This window comes from Aspergillus vadensis (assembly GCF_003184925.1).
Source record: "Aspergillus vadensis CBS 113365 unplaced genomic scaffold BO88scaffold_7, whole genome shotgun sequence".
Classification (NCBI taxonomy): domain Eukaryota; kingdom Fungi; phylum Ascomycota; class Eurotiomycetes; order Eurotiales; family Aspergillaceae; genus Aspergillus; species Aspergillus vadensis.
In genome coordinates this window covers 333799-347876 of record NW_020292045.1, presented here as the reverse complement: position 1 = coordinate 347876, position 14078 = coordinate 333799, and the positions used below count along the sequence as shown (strand labels likewise).

At 47.5% G+C, this 14078-nt stretch overlaps 2 protein-coding genes across 2 annotated transcripts; both read left to right on the top strand.

Annotated features, from left to right (window-relative positions):
* Positions 1-374: 374 nt before the first annotated feature.
* Positions 375-3755, top strand: BO88DRAFT_424180 (uncharacterized protein; the record flags this gene model as incomplete). Its single annotated transcript, XM_025708718.1, has 10 exons — positions 375-442; positions 506-698; positions 755-1153; positions 1641-1703; positions 1743-1767; positions 1802-1877; positions 1907-2446; positions 2494-2643; positions 2693-2961; positions 2992-3755. The coding sequence occupies 10 exons, from the start codon at positions 375-377 to the stop codon at positions 3753-3755; spliced, it is 2547 nt and encodes an 848-aa protein (XP_025564411.1).
* Positions 3756-5911: 2156 nt separating this feature from the next.
* BO88DRAFT_403577 (glycoside hydrolase family 71 protein) lies at positions 5912-7458 on the top strand. The gene has a single exon (XM_025706400.1). The coding sequence runs from the start codon at positions 6021-6023 to the stop codon at positions 7416-7418; it is 1398 nt and encodes a 465-aa protein (XP_025564410.1). The 5' UTR covers positions 5912-6020; the 3' UTR covers positions 7419-7458.
* Positions 7459-14078: the final 6620 nt, after the last annotated feature.

Here is a 14078-nt window from a genome sequence, read left to right as displayed (position 1 = left end):
TTTCATTTGTACTTATATTATACTGACATAACAGCTAATTAACAGAGAAAAGACAATTATTATGATCATATCTTTCACGATAAGACGTGAAAAAAATCATGAGTTATGCGGTTGTCACAGTCAGAATGTCGGGTTAAGGCTTACTACTCTCCGGAGGGCATGGCGAACCGAGGACGGAACGGTGGATGGCAGTTCGAGCCGTTCCGCATGCCAAGTTCATCCGACAAATCATAAGCTCAGAGACGAAGTATACTGAAAGCACCAGCTTGTCTATAAAGCCCGTGTAGGGCCTCTGATGGAGTCGTAATCCTAGAACAACATATTCATCCTAACAGCTTCTACCAACCAATTCTCAAAGCGACAATCACATCAACATGTCTACCCCCTTCGATCTTCGCAACCCCGGACGCCCGATCCATGTCGGCGTAGTCTTGTTGAATACGTGAGTCTCACGATAAAGAAAAAAGAGCAACAACAAGCGTCCATCTAAGTAACGACGATACAGCGTAACCGAACATCTCGACATCGCCCCTGTCGGCTTCTTCCACAACTTCAGCACCTCCTTTATCAAAAATCTCCCACCCTTCGCAATCTCCGACAACCTCAGATCCCAAGCCCTAGACTTCGTCACCCACTGGGTCACAGAAGACGGCACAACCCCAGGCTCCCTAAGCGGAAACCTCAAAGTCGTCCCCACGGTACTCAACTTCTCAATCCACACTCCACACCACAAGCACATCACTAACTCCCACAGGACTCATTCACCACCTGCCCACCCCTCGACATCGTCCTCATCGGCGCCGGTGAAATGGGCTACCAACCCACCACCGCCGAGAAAGACTTCCTTCGGAAGTGCTATGCAGAATGCTCTGCGTTCTTGTCTGTTTGCGGTGCGTCGGACGCCCTCCTAGCCACCGGGATCTTGGAAGGAAAGACGGCGACAGGTCCACTTTCGTTCTTGCCCTTGTTTCGTGAGATAGCGCCGAGCACAAACTGGGTGGAGAAGAGATGGGTGAGGGATGGGAAGATGTGGACTACGGGGACGTTGTTGAATGGGCTGGATATGATTGCTGCGTTTGGGAGGGAGGTTTGGGGAGGGGAGGGGTCTTTGGTGGAGCATGTGCTTAGAACGGGGTATTTCCCGAGTAGGGATGTGGATTATAAGGATGAGATCTGATGTTGGGGATTTGTGGTTCTTAACTTTTGAGGCGTTGGTCGCAGTGATGTTTGGGGAGGAGTGTCAGGTTAATAATGATACCATATACTTTTCCAGCCCACGTGGCATAGTGCTTTTCCAACATACAGTATCGGGAGGAGATTAAAGTGATGGAAAGGGAGATAGATGAGCCTGTGTAAGTAGCTTGTGGTAGTTACGGGGTAGCCATTTCCTTTCGAAGACTGCCAAGTATAAAAGTAATACTAGAGTAGACTCTTGTTCGATGCCAGGTCATGAATGTACGTATAGCGAGCACATGGTATTGGCGCTAATCCCAATCGGGATGTCCGGCTACACTTGCCATCCGCCCGTCAGCTCGGCTCAGCTTTCCCTCCGCACTTCCATATACTCCTTCGCCCTATCTGACCGTCATCATCATCGATCGTTCTCTAATCCATTCATGACTTGAATTTGGGGGTAACAGCAATGCCGGACGATTATAAGTATATGTGTCCACGTCCGCGGAGCTCCAAAGCCTGCGACGCATGTAGAACGCGCAAGATCCGGTGTATAACCAACGAGAAAGGCGGCGGGAAAGACGCCTGTCGAAGGTACGTGCCAATTGCCAAGTAGTGTACGTTTAAGATTACCATATTAACTTCTGTAGATGCGCAAAATTTGGATACGCATGTACAGTTACGGGGAGCCTCCAATCAATGACGTGAGTAGCCTGTTGCCATACAATCCAAGGCATTTGCTAATCGCGAACAGAAGTGAAAAGAGCCAGAATAAACAAGTGGTGAAGGCTTTAACTGATCAAGGTGATGATGTTGTCTCGGGCCTATGTCGAAATCAGCCAAAAGCAGAAGAAGACGTGGTGATGCAGCTGCGCCAACTGCATCGCGGTGTAATGCAAGGCCGGAGTCTAGGCGAAGGGGAACCTCGTACCCCAATAGATACCAGTTCCAGCGTCGGTGATGCTGTGGACTATCATTCAAGGTCCAGCAAGATCAGCCTGAATATGGATGAGGCCGAACAGCTACTATTGCAGTTCAGACAGCAAAGGGCATACTTCCCGTTCACCGAAGTGCCTGAGGGGACCACAGCGACGACAATGGCATCATCCCAACCCTTCTTATTACTCGCTATTCTGACCGTATCATTGACGCGGAAGCCGCTCCTGCAAAAGAGGCTAGATGAAAGATTCCGCCGTGTGCTAAGTGAGAGAGTTATATTTCATGGGGAAAAGAGCATGGATTATGTTCAAGGTCTACTGGTTTATATAGCATGGTATGCTAGATGGTCCTGTTTGGTAAATGATATTGACTATGCTCTAGGCGTCCATTACATATCCGACCGCTCAGTCGCCAGGGCTCGCAGTTTATGCAGATACTTGGGACTATGATATCTGATATGAAGCTTACGGAAAATGTGCATGATCAGGCTGCTCGAGACATCTGCCTTGGGTGTTTCACTCTTTCGTCTCTGTGAGTCTATATCAGATAGTTTGGGATAAGTGTCTAATTTGAGGCATAGGTTATCCGTTGGCTTTCGCCGGCGTGGTGATGACGTCGCATATAAGTATCTCAAAGAAGCAGTGGATGCCAAGCAGCGATTAAACCAACCGTATGATGAAAAGTTTCAGCTATCGAAACTTCACGTCCTATTTGAGGAGATAATGCGCTGCCAGATAGAATGTAGCTCTCTGAAATGCCCACTCACCAAACAACAGAGAGTCGAAGAGAAAATGGAATCTCTCCGTCTAGAAATACAGATATTTGAACGAGTACATGGTCTCAGCACCAGTGAGTAAATCCACAAGCCCGAGAGGCAAGGCACTGACATACACACTGTCCCTGTACGTCTTCTACTATCATCACTCAAAGTGCATATCGCACTTCTACCTTTCCGAATTCTGGATGCTAGACCGAGCACCGTACCCAACCTCGAACGCTTAGTCAACCAAGGCACCTCCTGCGCAAGTGAAATTCGGTCTTTCTTCGAATACTTCCTTTCCATTCCACAGAGTCAATACATATTATTCTCGTATCGAGATTGGTGCCAATTAATTCTCACCATAAGCGCAGCTTCCGATATCTGTTTCCTGTCTTCGGCTTCTATGAGCCCTATATGGACCGACTTCCAAACCAAGACACGATCAGGCATGTTAATCTATCTCGAGAGCCTTTCTCATCGAATGACGAGACTTTCAGTGACGAAGGACGGAGAGACCCCTGATATATTTTTTATGTTCAAGTCGGTGTTGGAAATAGTGTTGTCCACATATGCTCCAACCAGCGGGGAGTCTTCATCCCTAACGTCAACAAGCATTAAGGGAAACCCTTCTGTGAGAGCGGAGACCGGCCGGAATGTGGCTGCTACTTCGTCCACACCTTCTACCCGCTGCCCCATGGTGAACGGGAGTATCCGAGAGTCAGAATTCTGGGAGGCCATGAAACAAAGTGATGTATACCTAGAAGGGTTGGCGAATGGGGTGAACGGTGAGGATGTTTTTACATCGGGAGTAGATAGTTTGCTCGCTGATTGTGGGGACTGGCCGAGCATCTTTTCAGAATGGGTCAATGTGTCATTAAATTGAATGAGAGACATTCCTTAATGGGCGGGGAATTTACCCCAAAAATCATGGACTCGGTTTACTGGTAGGAGGTGCTGTAGATTGTGTTTGGGGGCATAGTCTGGCATTGTGATTCCATAATTCATTCCGAGCAAAAGTCTAAGATAAGCACACACTAATATCGAGTTTTCGCGAGGGCTTTACGCTGTAAGCATCGTTTGAGTTGCAGACACATTATATGAAGATGGTTGCGTAAGCTGCTCCTAGGGCTCTAATAAAGAGTATTGCGGCTTATAAGTCACAACCCACAAGGAGGCATGATGGCTGACAAGCCCCCTTAGTCTCGCGACATCGGATACAGTCCACTGATGGGGTGATTTACCGAATTCTTCTCGCGACAGCGCGTTTGCATGGTCGCTTTCATCTGGGTGTGACCGGAAAGCAGTCTGAGGGAAGACACGCGATCAATCGAGCTAGAAATTTGGGAAAGCTCGCGAGGAATGCTTAGAATCGGAGAACGCTGAAGGTGTGGGGGTTCAGGGCCCAGGTACGAATGTTATCGACCGCCGTCGGCGATACTAAAAGTATGACACTCACAATTCGGATTTCTCGTTGTTATAAATTCCAAAGGCCGAGATAAGGACTTGCGTTAGTATAATTGCTGTGGAGTAGCTTACAATCCAATCAAGTACCTCGTCAACATGCACCAACGGACTACGAGGCGGATAGACCCAGCTCCTTGCATATTTCTCCGCGTACTTTTCATAATTCCCAATGGGCTTCGCTATTAGGCGGAAATATATCTCGAGGGATAAGTCGAACTAGAAGGTGATCCAAGGTCAGCTGTCTGCAAATGAGAGGGACATATGGCTTGGTGTAACTGGATACCCCTGGATAGTACGCGGAAGGCCAACCCGGTGAGAGAGCTCAGGGTAGGCTGAAAAAGTAGACGTCGAGCAAGGAGAATGTTGGATCCCAAGTACGATGCCAGGAAGACGTTCCTGTGGGTAAATGAAGGAGATTCGCATGGAGGTGGCAAACCAATTAGCTGTGACTAGCGGAGAGAGATATGGAGACAAAGAATTGATGCTGGGGGCGAAGTGTTGGGATTCAGCCTTATATTAAGTTGTATTATTATTAAGCTGTAGATCCTGGTGGACTTAACTCGCAAATTCGACGGACTTGTCTCTCTGATAGCTTCTGGAAGGAAATTAAGTAGGGACTCATATTGGACTTTTAACAGAAAACCTTGCATCCTTTTCAACCCCTCGGCCAGAAGCGCTGTTCAACATGAACTGATAAGTGTGGTGGTGGAGCCAATTTTCTGACAGGTCAGCTGTTGGTTGAGTTGAGACTTGGTGAACCTGTTTCAGTTTTCACCAGCCCCTGGATAACTTCGTTTCATCGTAGGATTTTTGGCCCCATACACCCATGCTACGGATCGTTTTCATTGGTGTGTGCCCGGATGGTGGTTAATTGATGCAAGTATCCGCGTGGGTGCAGGGCTATCGCAGCATCAACATTGGTGTTTGTGTCTCAGCGCCCCCACCAGCACCGAGTCAGCGCTAAGCATAACCGCAACCCATTGGTGTGAACAGCCTTGCGCCGTTGCACCTTCGGATCCATTCAGAATCTAAGCTAACGGCGTTCATTGGCGAACCGTAAATGAGATCATTCCGATTAAATTGCACTGACCACATCGTCCTGATAAGCTTCTGTTCTTTGTTTCCGATCCTTTGTCTACTTTTTGGCCGACAAATGAACTATTTTCCCCTAGCCATGGTTTCAATCTTAAGCAACAAACTTGGGGTCCAAAATGCCCATTACACACTCACGCCATACTAATTTCCCACGAGGCTTTCTCGCATGCGACGAAATGACTCATGACTGGATAGAATGTTCCTGATTGCCCTCACATCGACCCACGCGATGGATGTACACTCGGAAATGGACCTAGCAAACGCCCCGCCCTATGGCAACCAGCCTGTGACATGCCACAACCATCCTGACGGCTTGCATTAGTCTATCCCCATATTGCAGATGGGATAGAGAAAATCCTCCTATTGGTTACAACCCTGCATCGCCAGGTTCGGAATATTGATTGGCTCGCATACGGGAGCCGTTTATAAAGACTCGAATGCCTCCGAACCAGTCCCAGCATCACGCCCACTTTCCTTCACCACCCACTCGGGCTCTTTGCCCACAGTCACTCCTTTATCGAACTACCACAGTTCATACTCAGTTCTTCAATTCTATTTTACTCGTGCAGATAGGCTAGACGCCCTCACGATGACAAAATCATTGTTCATCGCCCTTTTCGGGCTTCTATGGGCTAAGCAGGCGCTGGGCGCCGCCGTGTTCGCCCACTTCATCGTCGGCAACGCATGGAACTACACACTCGCAGACTGGGTAGATGACATGACACTGGCCCAGGAGGCCCATATCGACGCATTTGCCCTGAACATGGGCTACGGTGACTCGTCCACCGCAACGCAGGCTGCTCTCGCGTTCGAAGCAGCCAACAAAGTCGACTTTAAGCTTTTCTTCTCCTTCGACTACGAAGGAGGCACCGGTGCCTGGCCAGAATCTGACATCCTCACTTACCTTAACAAATACGCCTCCAATTCCGCCCACTACAAGTACAACGGCAAGGCGTTCGTCTCTACTTTCGAGGGTACCGCCTACGCGACGGACTGGAAGTCCATCAAATCTCAGGTAGACTGCTTCTTCGTCCCGGACTGGTCTTCTCTCGGCGCAGAGGGCGCCTATGAGGCTGGCGGTGGAGGTATCGTCGATGGCCTTTTTAGCTGGGGTGCCTGGCCTTCCGGTCCGAACAACATGAGCAATGCTACGGATCTCACGTACCTCGACCTCGACATCCCCTACATGATGCCAGCCTCTCCGTGGTTCTACACCAACCTCGCCTCGTACAGCAAGAACTGGCTATGGCGCGGTGATAGCTTGTGGCACGATCGGTGGGAGCAGATCTGGGATCTGCAGCCGGAGTGGGTGGAGATCCTTACCTGGAACGACTACGGCGAAAGCCACTACATCGGTCCCATCCGCGAAGATGCAATTAGTCTCATGACGACAGGTGGTGCACCGCTGAACTACATCGAGAATATGCCCCATGATGGATGGAGAGACCTTCTGCCTTTTGCGATCGACACTTACGTGAAAGGAAACGCCACTCTTGGCGACGAAGGCATCGTCACCTGGTACCGACCGAACCCGTCGGAGTCCTGCGGCACAGGGGGTACTACTGGTAATACAGCCAGTGAGGGACAGACGCTATACCCGCCCGCTGAAGTTGCTGAGAATAAGATCTTCTACTCAGCGATGCTTCATTCGCATGCAAATGTCACTGTCACTGTTGGTGGCACGTCGTTGGGCGCTACTTGGGCCAAACACGGCCGGAACAGCGGCGCAGGACTCTACCACGGTGCTGTGGAGTATGGTAGTGCGACTGGGAAGGTGGTGGTTAGTATCACCCGGGATGGGGAGACGCTGGCCAGTGTGGCTGGTCAGTCGATTAACGCGACGTGTGTGAGTGACTTGTCCAACTGGAATGCTTGGGTTGGATCTAGCGTTGCTAAGAATACGAATTCCCGTCGTGATGCTACACTCCCAGTGAAGAGTAGACATGCGCACCGTCATGTCGGGAGAGGACATAACCGCTTTCATTGATGCAGGCATAGTGGGAGTTTAGATTTCAATTCAATTCGGTACAATGTATATTTCCTTTAAGGTTTATCGTACGGAGAACATCAAACACGTGGTGATTCATGAGATATTGTAAGGTTTACAACACAAATTATATAACAAGTAAGATACATAGCGTCACTTTGACGCCTATCTCAAGGATTAAAAGTATCAAGGAGATAGATAAAGGCACAATGATAGGGCGCACTTTCCTCTCGCCTTAAAGAGGTATGTTAGGTATGCGGTATTAGCTAGCGACTTTACAGCCAGAGTCAGTATATTGGACATCTGCTTCTCATCCTACTTCCATTGTATCGGATAGTTTTCATCTGCGTCGCAAAAGGGTATAAGAAAAGTCCACAATTGCAGAGCGCAGTCAGTGATCGAAGGCTAATTAGTGCCCACAGGAGAACTCTTTGGTATTATGTTTCAGATTGCGACTATGGGCTCAGCAGGTACCCCAGCTGACCGTTACATTACACCTTTTTTCCAGGAGGCGGCATGATGGATCCAGCTGCGGTGGGTTTGGAAAGAGTAATGCACCTCTACGCAAGTAGGGTCGCAGAATGTGAAATGCTAGAGATGACCGGAGATGAAGGAGATGTCTTTGCCGTCTTATCCAAGTCGGCAATAGGCTGCTCCGTGTTAAAGAGCGCCAGTCCTCCAGTCTTCCTTTTCAACTACGAAGTCGTACCTAGCCCTTGGCGGTAGCTCTTCGGTCGTCATAATCATTGAATCATAACGCCGCGCAGCATATTCCTACCAAAAACGACCCGGGAGTATAACTGAGCGGCAAATGTTAGATAGATACAAACATCGCATATACTTACGGCATTACGGAACGATGATAACAAGACTAGCATTTTGAGAACAATGACTCACATCGAACAGTATTATTGACATAAGTTTTTGCTGATCCGCTTTTCCATCGACGCCATCATGGCCACTTGCTGTGGCGCTGCCGGTGTACTTGATTCAAGGAACCTGGCACATTCTCCCTTCTCCCTTCCCCTTTCTACTCCTCACCTCCACCTTCTAACTTCCCCCTACTCACTTCTCCCTATCGCCTCGAAGTCTTCCTACGTATAATCCTAAAGCCTCCTACGATTTATTGCGCACCAAAACACTACAGGAAGAAATACCGAGATCGGAACCCCCCAAAGTATACTCTTACGATCCTTACCCATTGGCGCCTACAGTGGATGACCCCAGGAAATTTCTGCTCTGCATTGTCTTGTTGGCAGTGGGTTTCTTCGCATTTTCTACCCTTCTGGCCGGTGGCTATATTATGTACTAATTCCGTTCCTATCATAACGTGCGACAACACGGTGTCTAAGACTAACTTCGTTCGTCTACCTAGTCCACTATCTCCCGAGTCTGTCTACATTACGTACACTAATGACGATATGAGTGGACTGCTGCAAGGCATCGAAGGGGCCCTTCAACAAGGATATCGTGTCCAAGTCATCTTCGACAGGGTATAGAGGGATCCTAGGGTAGAGGATCTTGGACAAGAAAGAAAAGAAAAGCTCATTACTGATGACAATACTTGTCTCTAGAGGGCTTTTTTATGGGTGCTTGGTGAGTTTTTTGTCCTACTTGGGTCTGTCCAAATATGCTTAAGTCGTTATCTTGAAAGATTTTTTCGCTTTAGGAGGTGCCAGCCGTTAATTCGCTATTACCTCGTTGTGCGGGTCAGTCTACAGTAAATAGTATTCCCATACCTGATCGAGCCCTACTATGTAATATCCTAGCCTCAAAGTGCCCCGACTTTGAAGCGAGAGGATGGCTTAGCCCCGGTAAATTCCCCAAATTCGGAAAATTACCTCTAAGAGCGCATGCTGCCACCGCAGCTAACCACGCCACTCAAATAGAATATAGAAAAAGAAACGAATAAAACATGTCGCAATTGGACAGCTAATTGCCAGCGACACCTTCTCCTCTGTCTCCGTTCCAATCTACCATTTCCTGCTCCCTATGTGGTTTTTCTTTCTCCTTAGGACGTGCTGCCTCGCCCACTTCAGTGGAGCGTGTTTGGGTCGTCTACCCTGAGGTGTTCGTCCTCTGCCTTGACAAGGTATGACCAACTCACTTGTCAACCAGGTCGAACTTGTTAGTTTATCAGCCGTCGAAGTATCCACTTGTTCGTGGGTTGTCTTTCTTCCTGGTCATCCCATGGGATCTTCTTTCATCAATAGAAAGAAGGGCTGGGACGATGTAGAGTGGGATGTCGGATTCGGAGGATGAAGTATCATGGTGGATAGTCCTCTAGCCTTGGATAGAGCACGTGCTTGGACAGAGGAAGAAGCGGCCCGATCAGAAATAGCTGCCACCCTCAGGCATAGTTGGGTTATGAGTTCTCAATTTGAATCGGTAGCTTGCGGGACCTTGTCCAAAATCACACCAAGCCTAAAAGTAGTTCCGTCGGCTATATTTCAGGAAACATGTCTGTACTGGTCATCATATTACACTCCCATCTACTAATTTCACTGTCACGGAGCATCTATCTGTTATCGTAGACAATCCTTAGCTGCTGGTTGTAACTTGCCGCCATAAGATCTAAGAACATCGATTGGAAAGATGGACAAACTTCGTACTCTCGTAATTGGCACGTAGCACTGCTGGCCTGATAGTATTGGGGAAGTTGTGCCATATATTGAGGATGCGTGATGATTCATTGACAAAGAAACAACTCCAACAACGAGCTCAAAGACTGTGAAGCATATTCGACTTCCCGGACAGATGCCTTATTCAAGAAAACACTGGAAATACAAAAGTATTGAAAGGGAAGATCAAGTTAGCAATAAAACTATTGCAAAATCCTGTGTGTGAAGGTATGAAATTCGTAGCAACAGTGAACGCCCCGTCAGTCCAAGAAAGCTAACGAGTGGTTGAAAGTCCACAAGATGAAATTTGATTGCACGACCATGATACTGAGTAACAGTACTCTAAGTAGTCTACCGACATTGCCGGTTTGGCAAATAACGCATTTCAGACTGCGCCTGGTGATTATATGAGTACAATCAATACCGTTAGCCATAAGTCCCCTGTTGCAATAGGAATGGGAGTATACTTCAGTTTGAATCTGAATAGTTTAAAAGCCGCGAACAGGGCTGCAAAGAAGAGGACGTATGTAAAGATACGCCAGTCCTCGTATCTCAAAAAGGGCATTGTCGCTGAAAGACACCTGAAGACCAAATTCGGCCTTGATGAACTGCACGCTTCCATAGTCAGGTCTGCTGGGAGTGTCTGTTAGGAAAACAGTAAGAGAATTGCAGGGTAAGGATAATCGGTCTTATTTTATAGGCGAACGGTAACCGGCAATAACGAATGATGACGGCCTCGACCAGAATGGTACCATGAACTCAAGTAAGACGTGCACCGCCTGTGTGAGCACCAAAAGGTCTACTAAGCCACACTGGTACCTTCGGTTGCTACCCACACTTGCTCAAAAAGGGACAGCCACAATGTAGGTTTTCGAAAGTGACAGGCCATGTAGTCCGGTCTATCCTCTCTTCGAAACTAAAATCCACCACTAAGAACTATGGATCTATGCCTCCCCCCCTGCCGCCCACCACCTCACATGATGTCTGGGTGGCGCAACAATGCCCTGTTGGTCATTGAATCTTCCTACTCTACTAGGGAAGGGAAAGCGGGGTGAAGCGCTAATGACGTTTAAGTAATGCTGATATGATGTTTACATTAGCTCCTCCGAGCGTGCGCGTGTCCTGAGGGGTGGGCAATGTATTCCCCTTGCCTCAAGTTATACGCAAAATCGTAATTTCTGCTATAATAATTATTACATCACTTTGATTAGTATCCAATTTGTCAGAAAATCTGTTCACAGTACTTCGTGTGCTCGTACATGAAGTAGAAACTGCAGGTAAAGCGAAGTCAGAGCCTTGAACTAACCGCAGCTTACGGTGAAGTCTAATGTTATCGTTGCTTCACACATAAATACGTCCCCATGAGTGTGTGGCGGATTCGCGAAGTGCCCCCAGTCGGCCAGATCGAACCGAGTTGGGGTAGCAGCAGTAGAAAGGGATTGCTTCATTGTTTCTTTATCCGCGTGGGACTCTGGCATTGCCGGTAGTAAAGTCATTCGGAATGTAGATCGCTACTACTTAGCCTTTGGCCCTTTGGTTAGTGAATAAGAGTAAGAGGCAACTCGGCTCACCTATACACGGCCAGCGTCTACTGCAGAAGGTCAGCCGTCCTCAATAACACAGGGTGGTACCCACATGTCCACGACAATGACATTAACTGGGACTCAAAATTGTCAAGTACTTCTCCCTGGAGATTACATTTATCTATCAGATACAGTTTCAATTGTCGCTCATTACTACAAAGACTCTTGCTTGCGTAGCTTCGCAGCCCCAGTTGATTTCATTTAGATAAAGCTAGCAATCAAACCTCGTGGAAGGTCGTGAGGGTGGTATCACATCGACAGTAGAAGCAAAAGAATGAAAAGAAAGAGAAAGAAAAGACAAACATCTGACTAACCAGGAAAGGCTAGATTCTTGACGACCCTGACCATATGCCCAATATCATAGATCTATATCACTTGATCATTTCTAGTTATCATGGGATAAAAGAAGCAAAAGGCTGCCGCAGCATGAGTTTCCTCATCCCTTGGGCTTGGATGTTGTTGGTCCCAGGATCCGGACTAATCGAGACTTATCCGAATATAATCTTGAAATGGCCTCGACGCTCATATAGAGCTTTTAGGAGTTGACCGCCATCATTCTGTTTATAAAGAACGCACTTGGGTTCATCAATGAGGGGACCACTGATTTGATATGCCCAATTATGTTAGCCGTCCATACCTCCCAACGAGCCCCGTTTGTCATGGGAGTGAAGTACATACAATATCTTTGTCAGGCCCAAAAGAAACATAAGTATCAATAAAATGCCAATAAAGACGCTAGTGAAAAATTCCCGATTTTCTTCACTCAGATGGGGGACCAAGAATGATCGACGGCTTGCGTTCATGGTCTGAGATTCCGGCATTCTTGATCTCATGGTCTGATACTTTGGCCTTTCGGATTCCATGGCGTGATTAGCTGGAGGCAGTTTCGAGGGTTTCAAAGTGGAAGGTGGAAAGGAGGAATCAGAAATGGGGAATGGGCTGGCACAAATATATACTCTTGCTTGTACGGCTAATGATGATGCACGTTGACGGAGATTGGTTCCAGCGGCTACTCGTTGCTGACGCGCTATAGTTATTTTAGATCTTGAGCAACGAAACAGTGAATACCGCATAATCGCCATAGCGGACTAGCAGAAGAGGTACAAATAGTCAGACATTTTTCTACAGTGGGACTCGATTCCTATTGTTAGGACAAATCTCTCTCCGTCGGCTCGCTGAACTTACGCGAGATATTGTCCTTAATTTATCCGTTAGCGCATCCATTATTTACAGTATGCCTTTCATTTGACTATCAGTGTAATTCTTTGTCGAAGCACTAACCGCTAGACCAAAAACGATATATCGCGTCTAGTCAGCCAGGCGACGGAGAGATATCTGTCCCAACATTCTTTGATGATACTGTCGCTGAATAAGTTGGAGGGTTGAATAAGTGGTAGGCTGTGATTGAACCTGGATAATGAAATGTTTGAGTTCACGAAGGTGATGTGCAGTACACGTTTGATAGGTATCACAGGGCATCAGTCAAGCAGGCTATCGTTTTACAATGATGTAATCCCTACCACAGAAAATTCACCAAACCATGATAACCGTATTGCATATTAAGGCTCCCTACCCGCCCCAAGTGATTAACATTGTAGATCTTACATCTGGTTAATCATACTCAAGTGCTGCCTTCGGTGACTACAGTAAGGATGACCACAGTGTATCATTTCGTGAGCAGTATCCAAGGCTTGACTTTGTCTGCATGATCCTACTGCTCTAGTCTTTGCACTCGAGTTCTTCCCAGGGTATTGAGGATAATGAAGACATAGCCGCTGTTACCTATACAGCAACAGCAGGTACTTTGATGGCGTCACTCACAAGGCGCCGTAGCGGCGAGTAAAATTTCCGTCAATGCGTATCATCATTGGCTACGGTGACGAGACGATTTTGCTCTAAGAAGAGAGAATCTCAAGTTAGAGATTCTCTCTTCTTACCTAACACCACCCTCACACTCAAAAGCCCTCCAACTCGAGACACTACCGACTAATCATACAATGAAGTACAAAATGCTAGCATATCAGACGCTGAAAGCAAAATTGTCAATTCTCACCTAAGCCGGCCCTCGAATATACCTCAACCTGCTAAGCCCAGCTACTTTACATACCCCCAATGCCGATGTGGATGCGCTGCTGCGAGCAATTAAAGGGATCCTGAACAAGGAGGCTGTATTGTTACCACCTTGAATAACTGGACTTCACTGATAGCGGTCCGTTTGTGCAACATAATGCTTCAGCATCTCGCCTTCAATCACAATCGAACCGAGGCGAAATCCAGGTCCAGCAAGCATTGGCAATCGCCCACAATTACTGTGATATCAACTGCCATGTTTGTCACATCAAGGAGAATATCCGGCATGAACAAAGGCCGACGGGGAGATGGCTACTGAGAGTACATAGCTCAACACTGAACAAATGCCACATATAAGTCCCCATTCAGATAAGATAAGTACATAC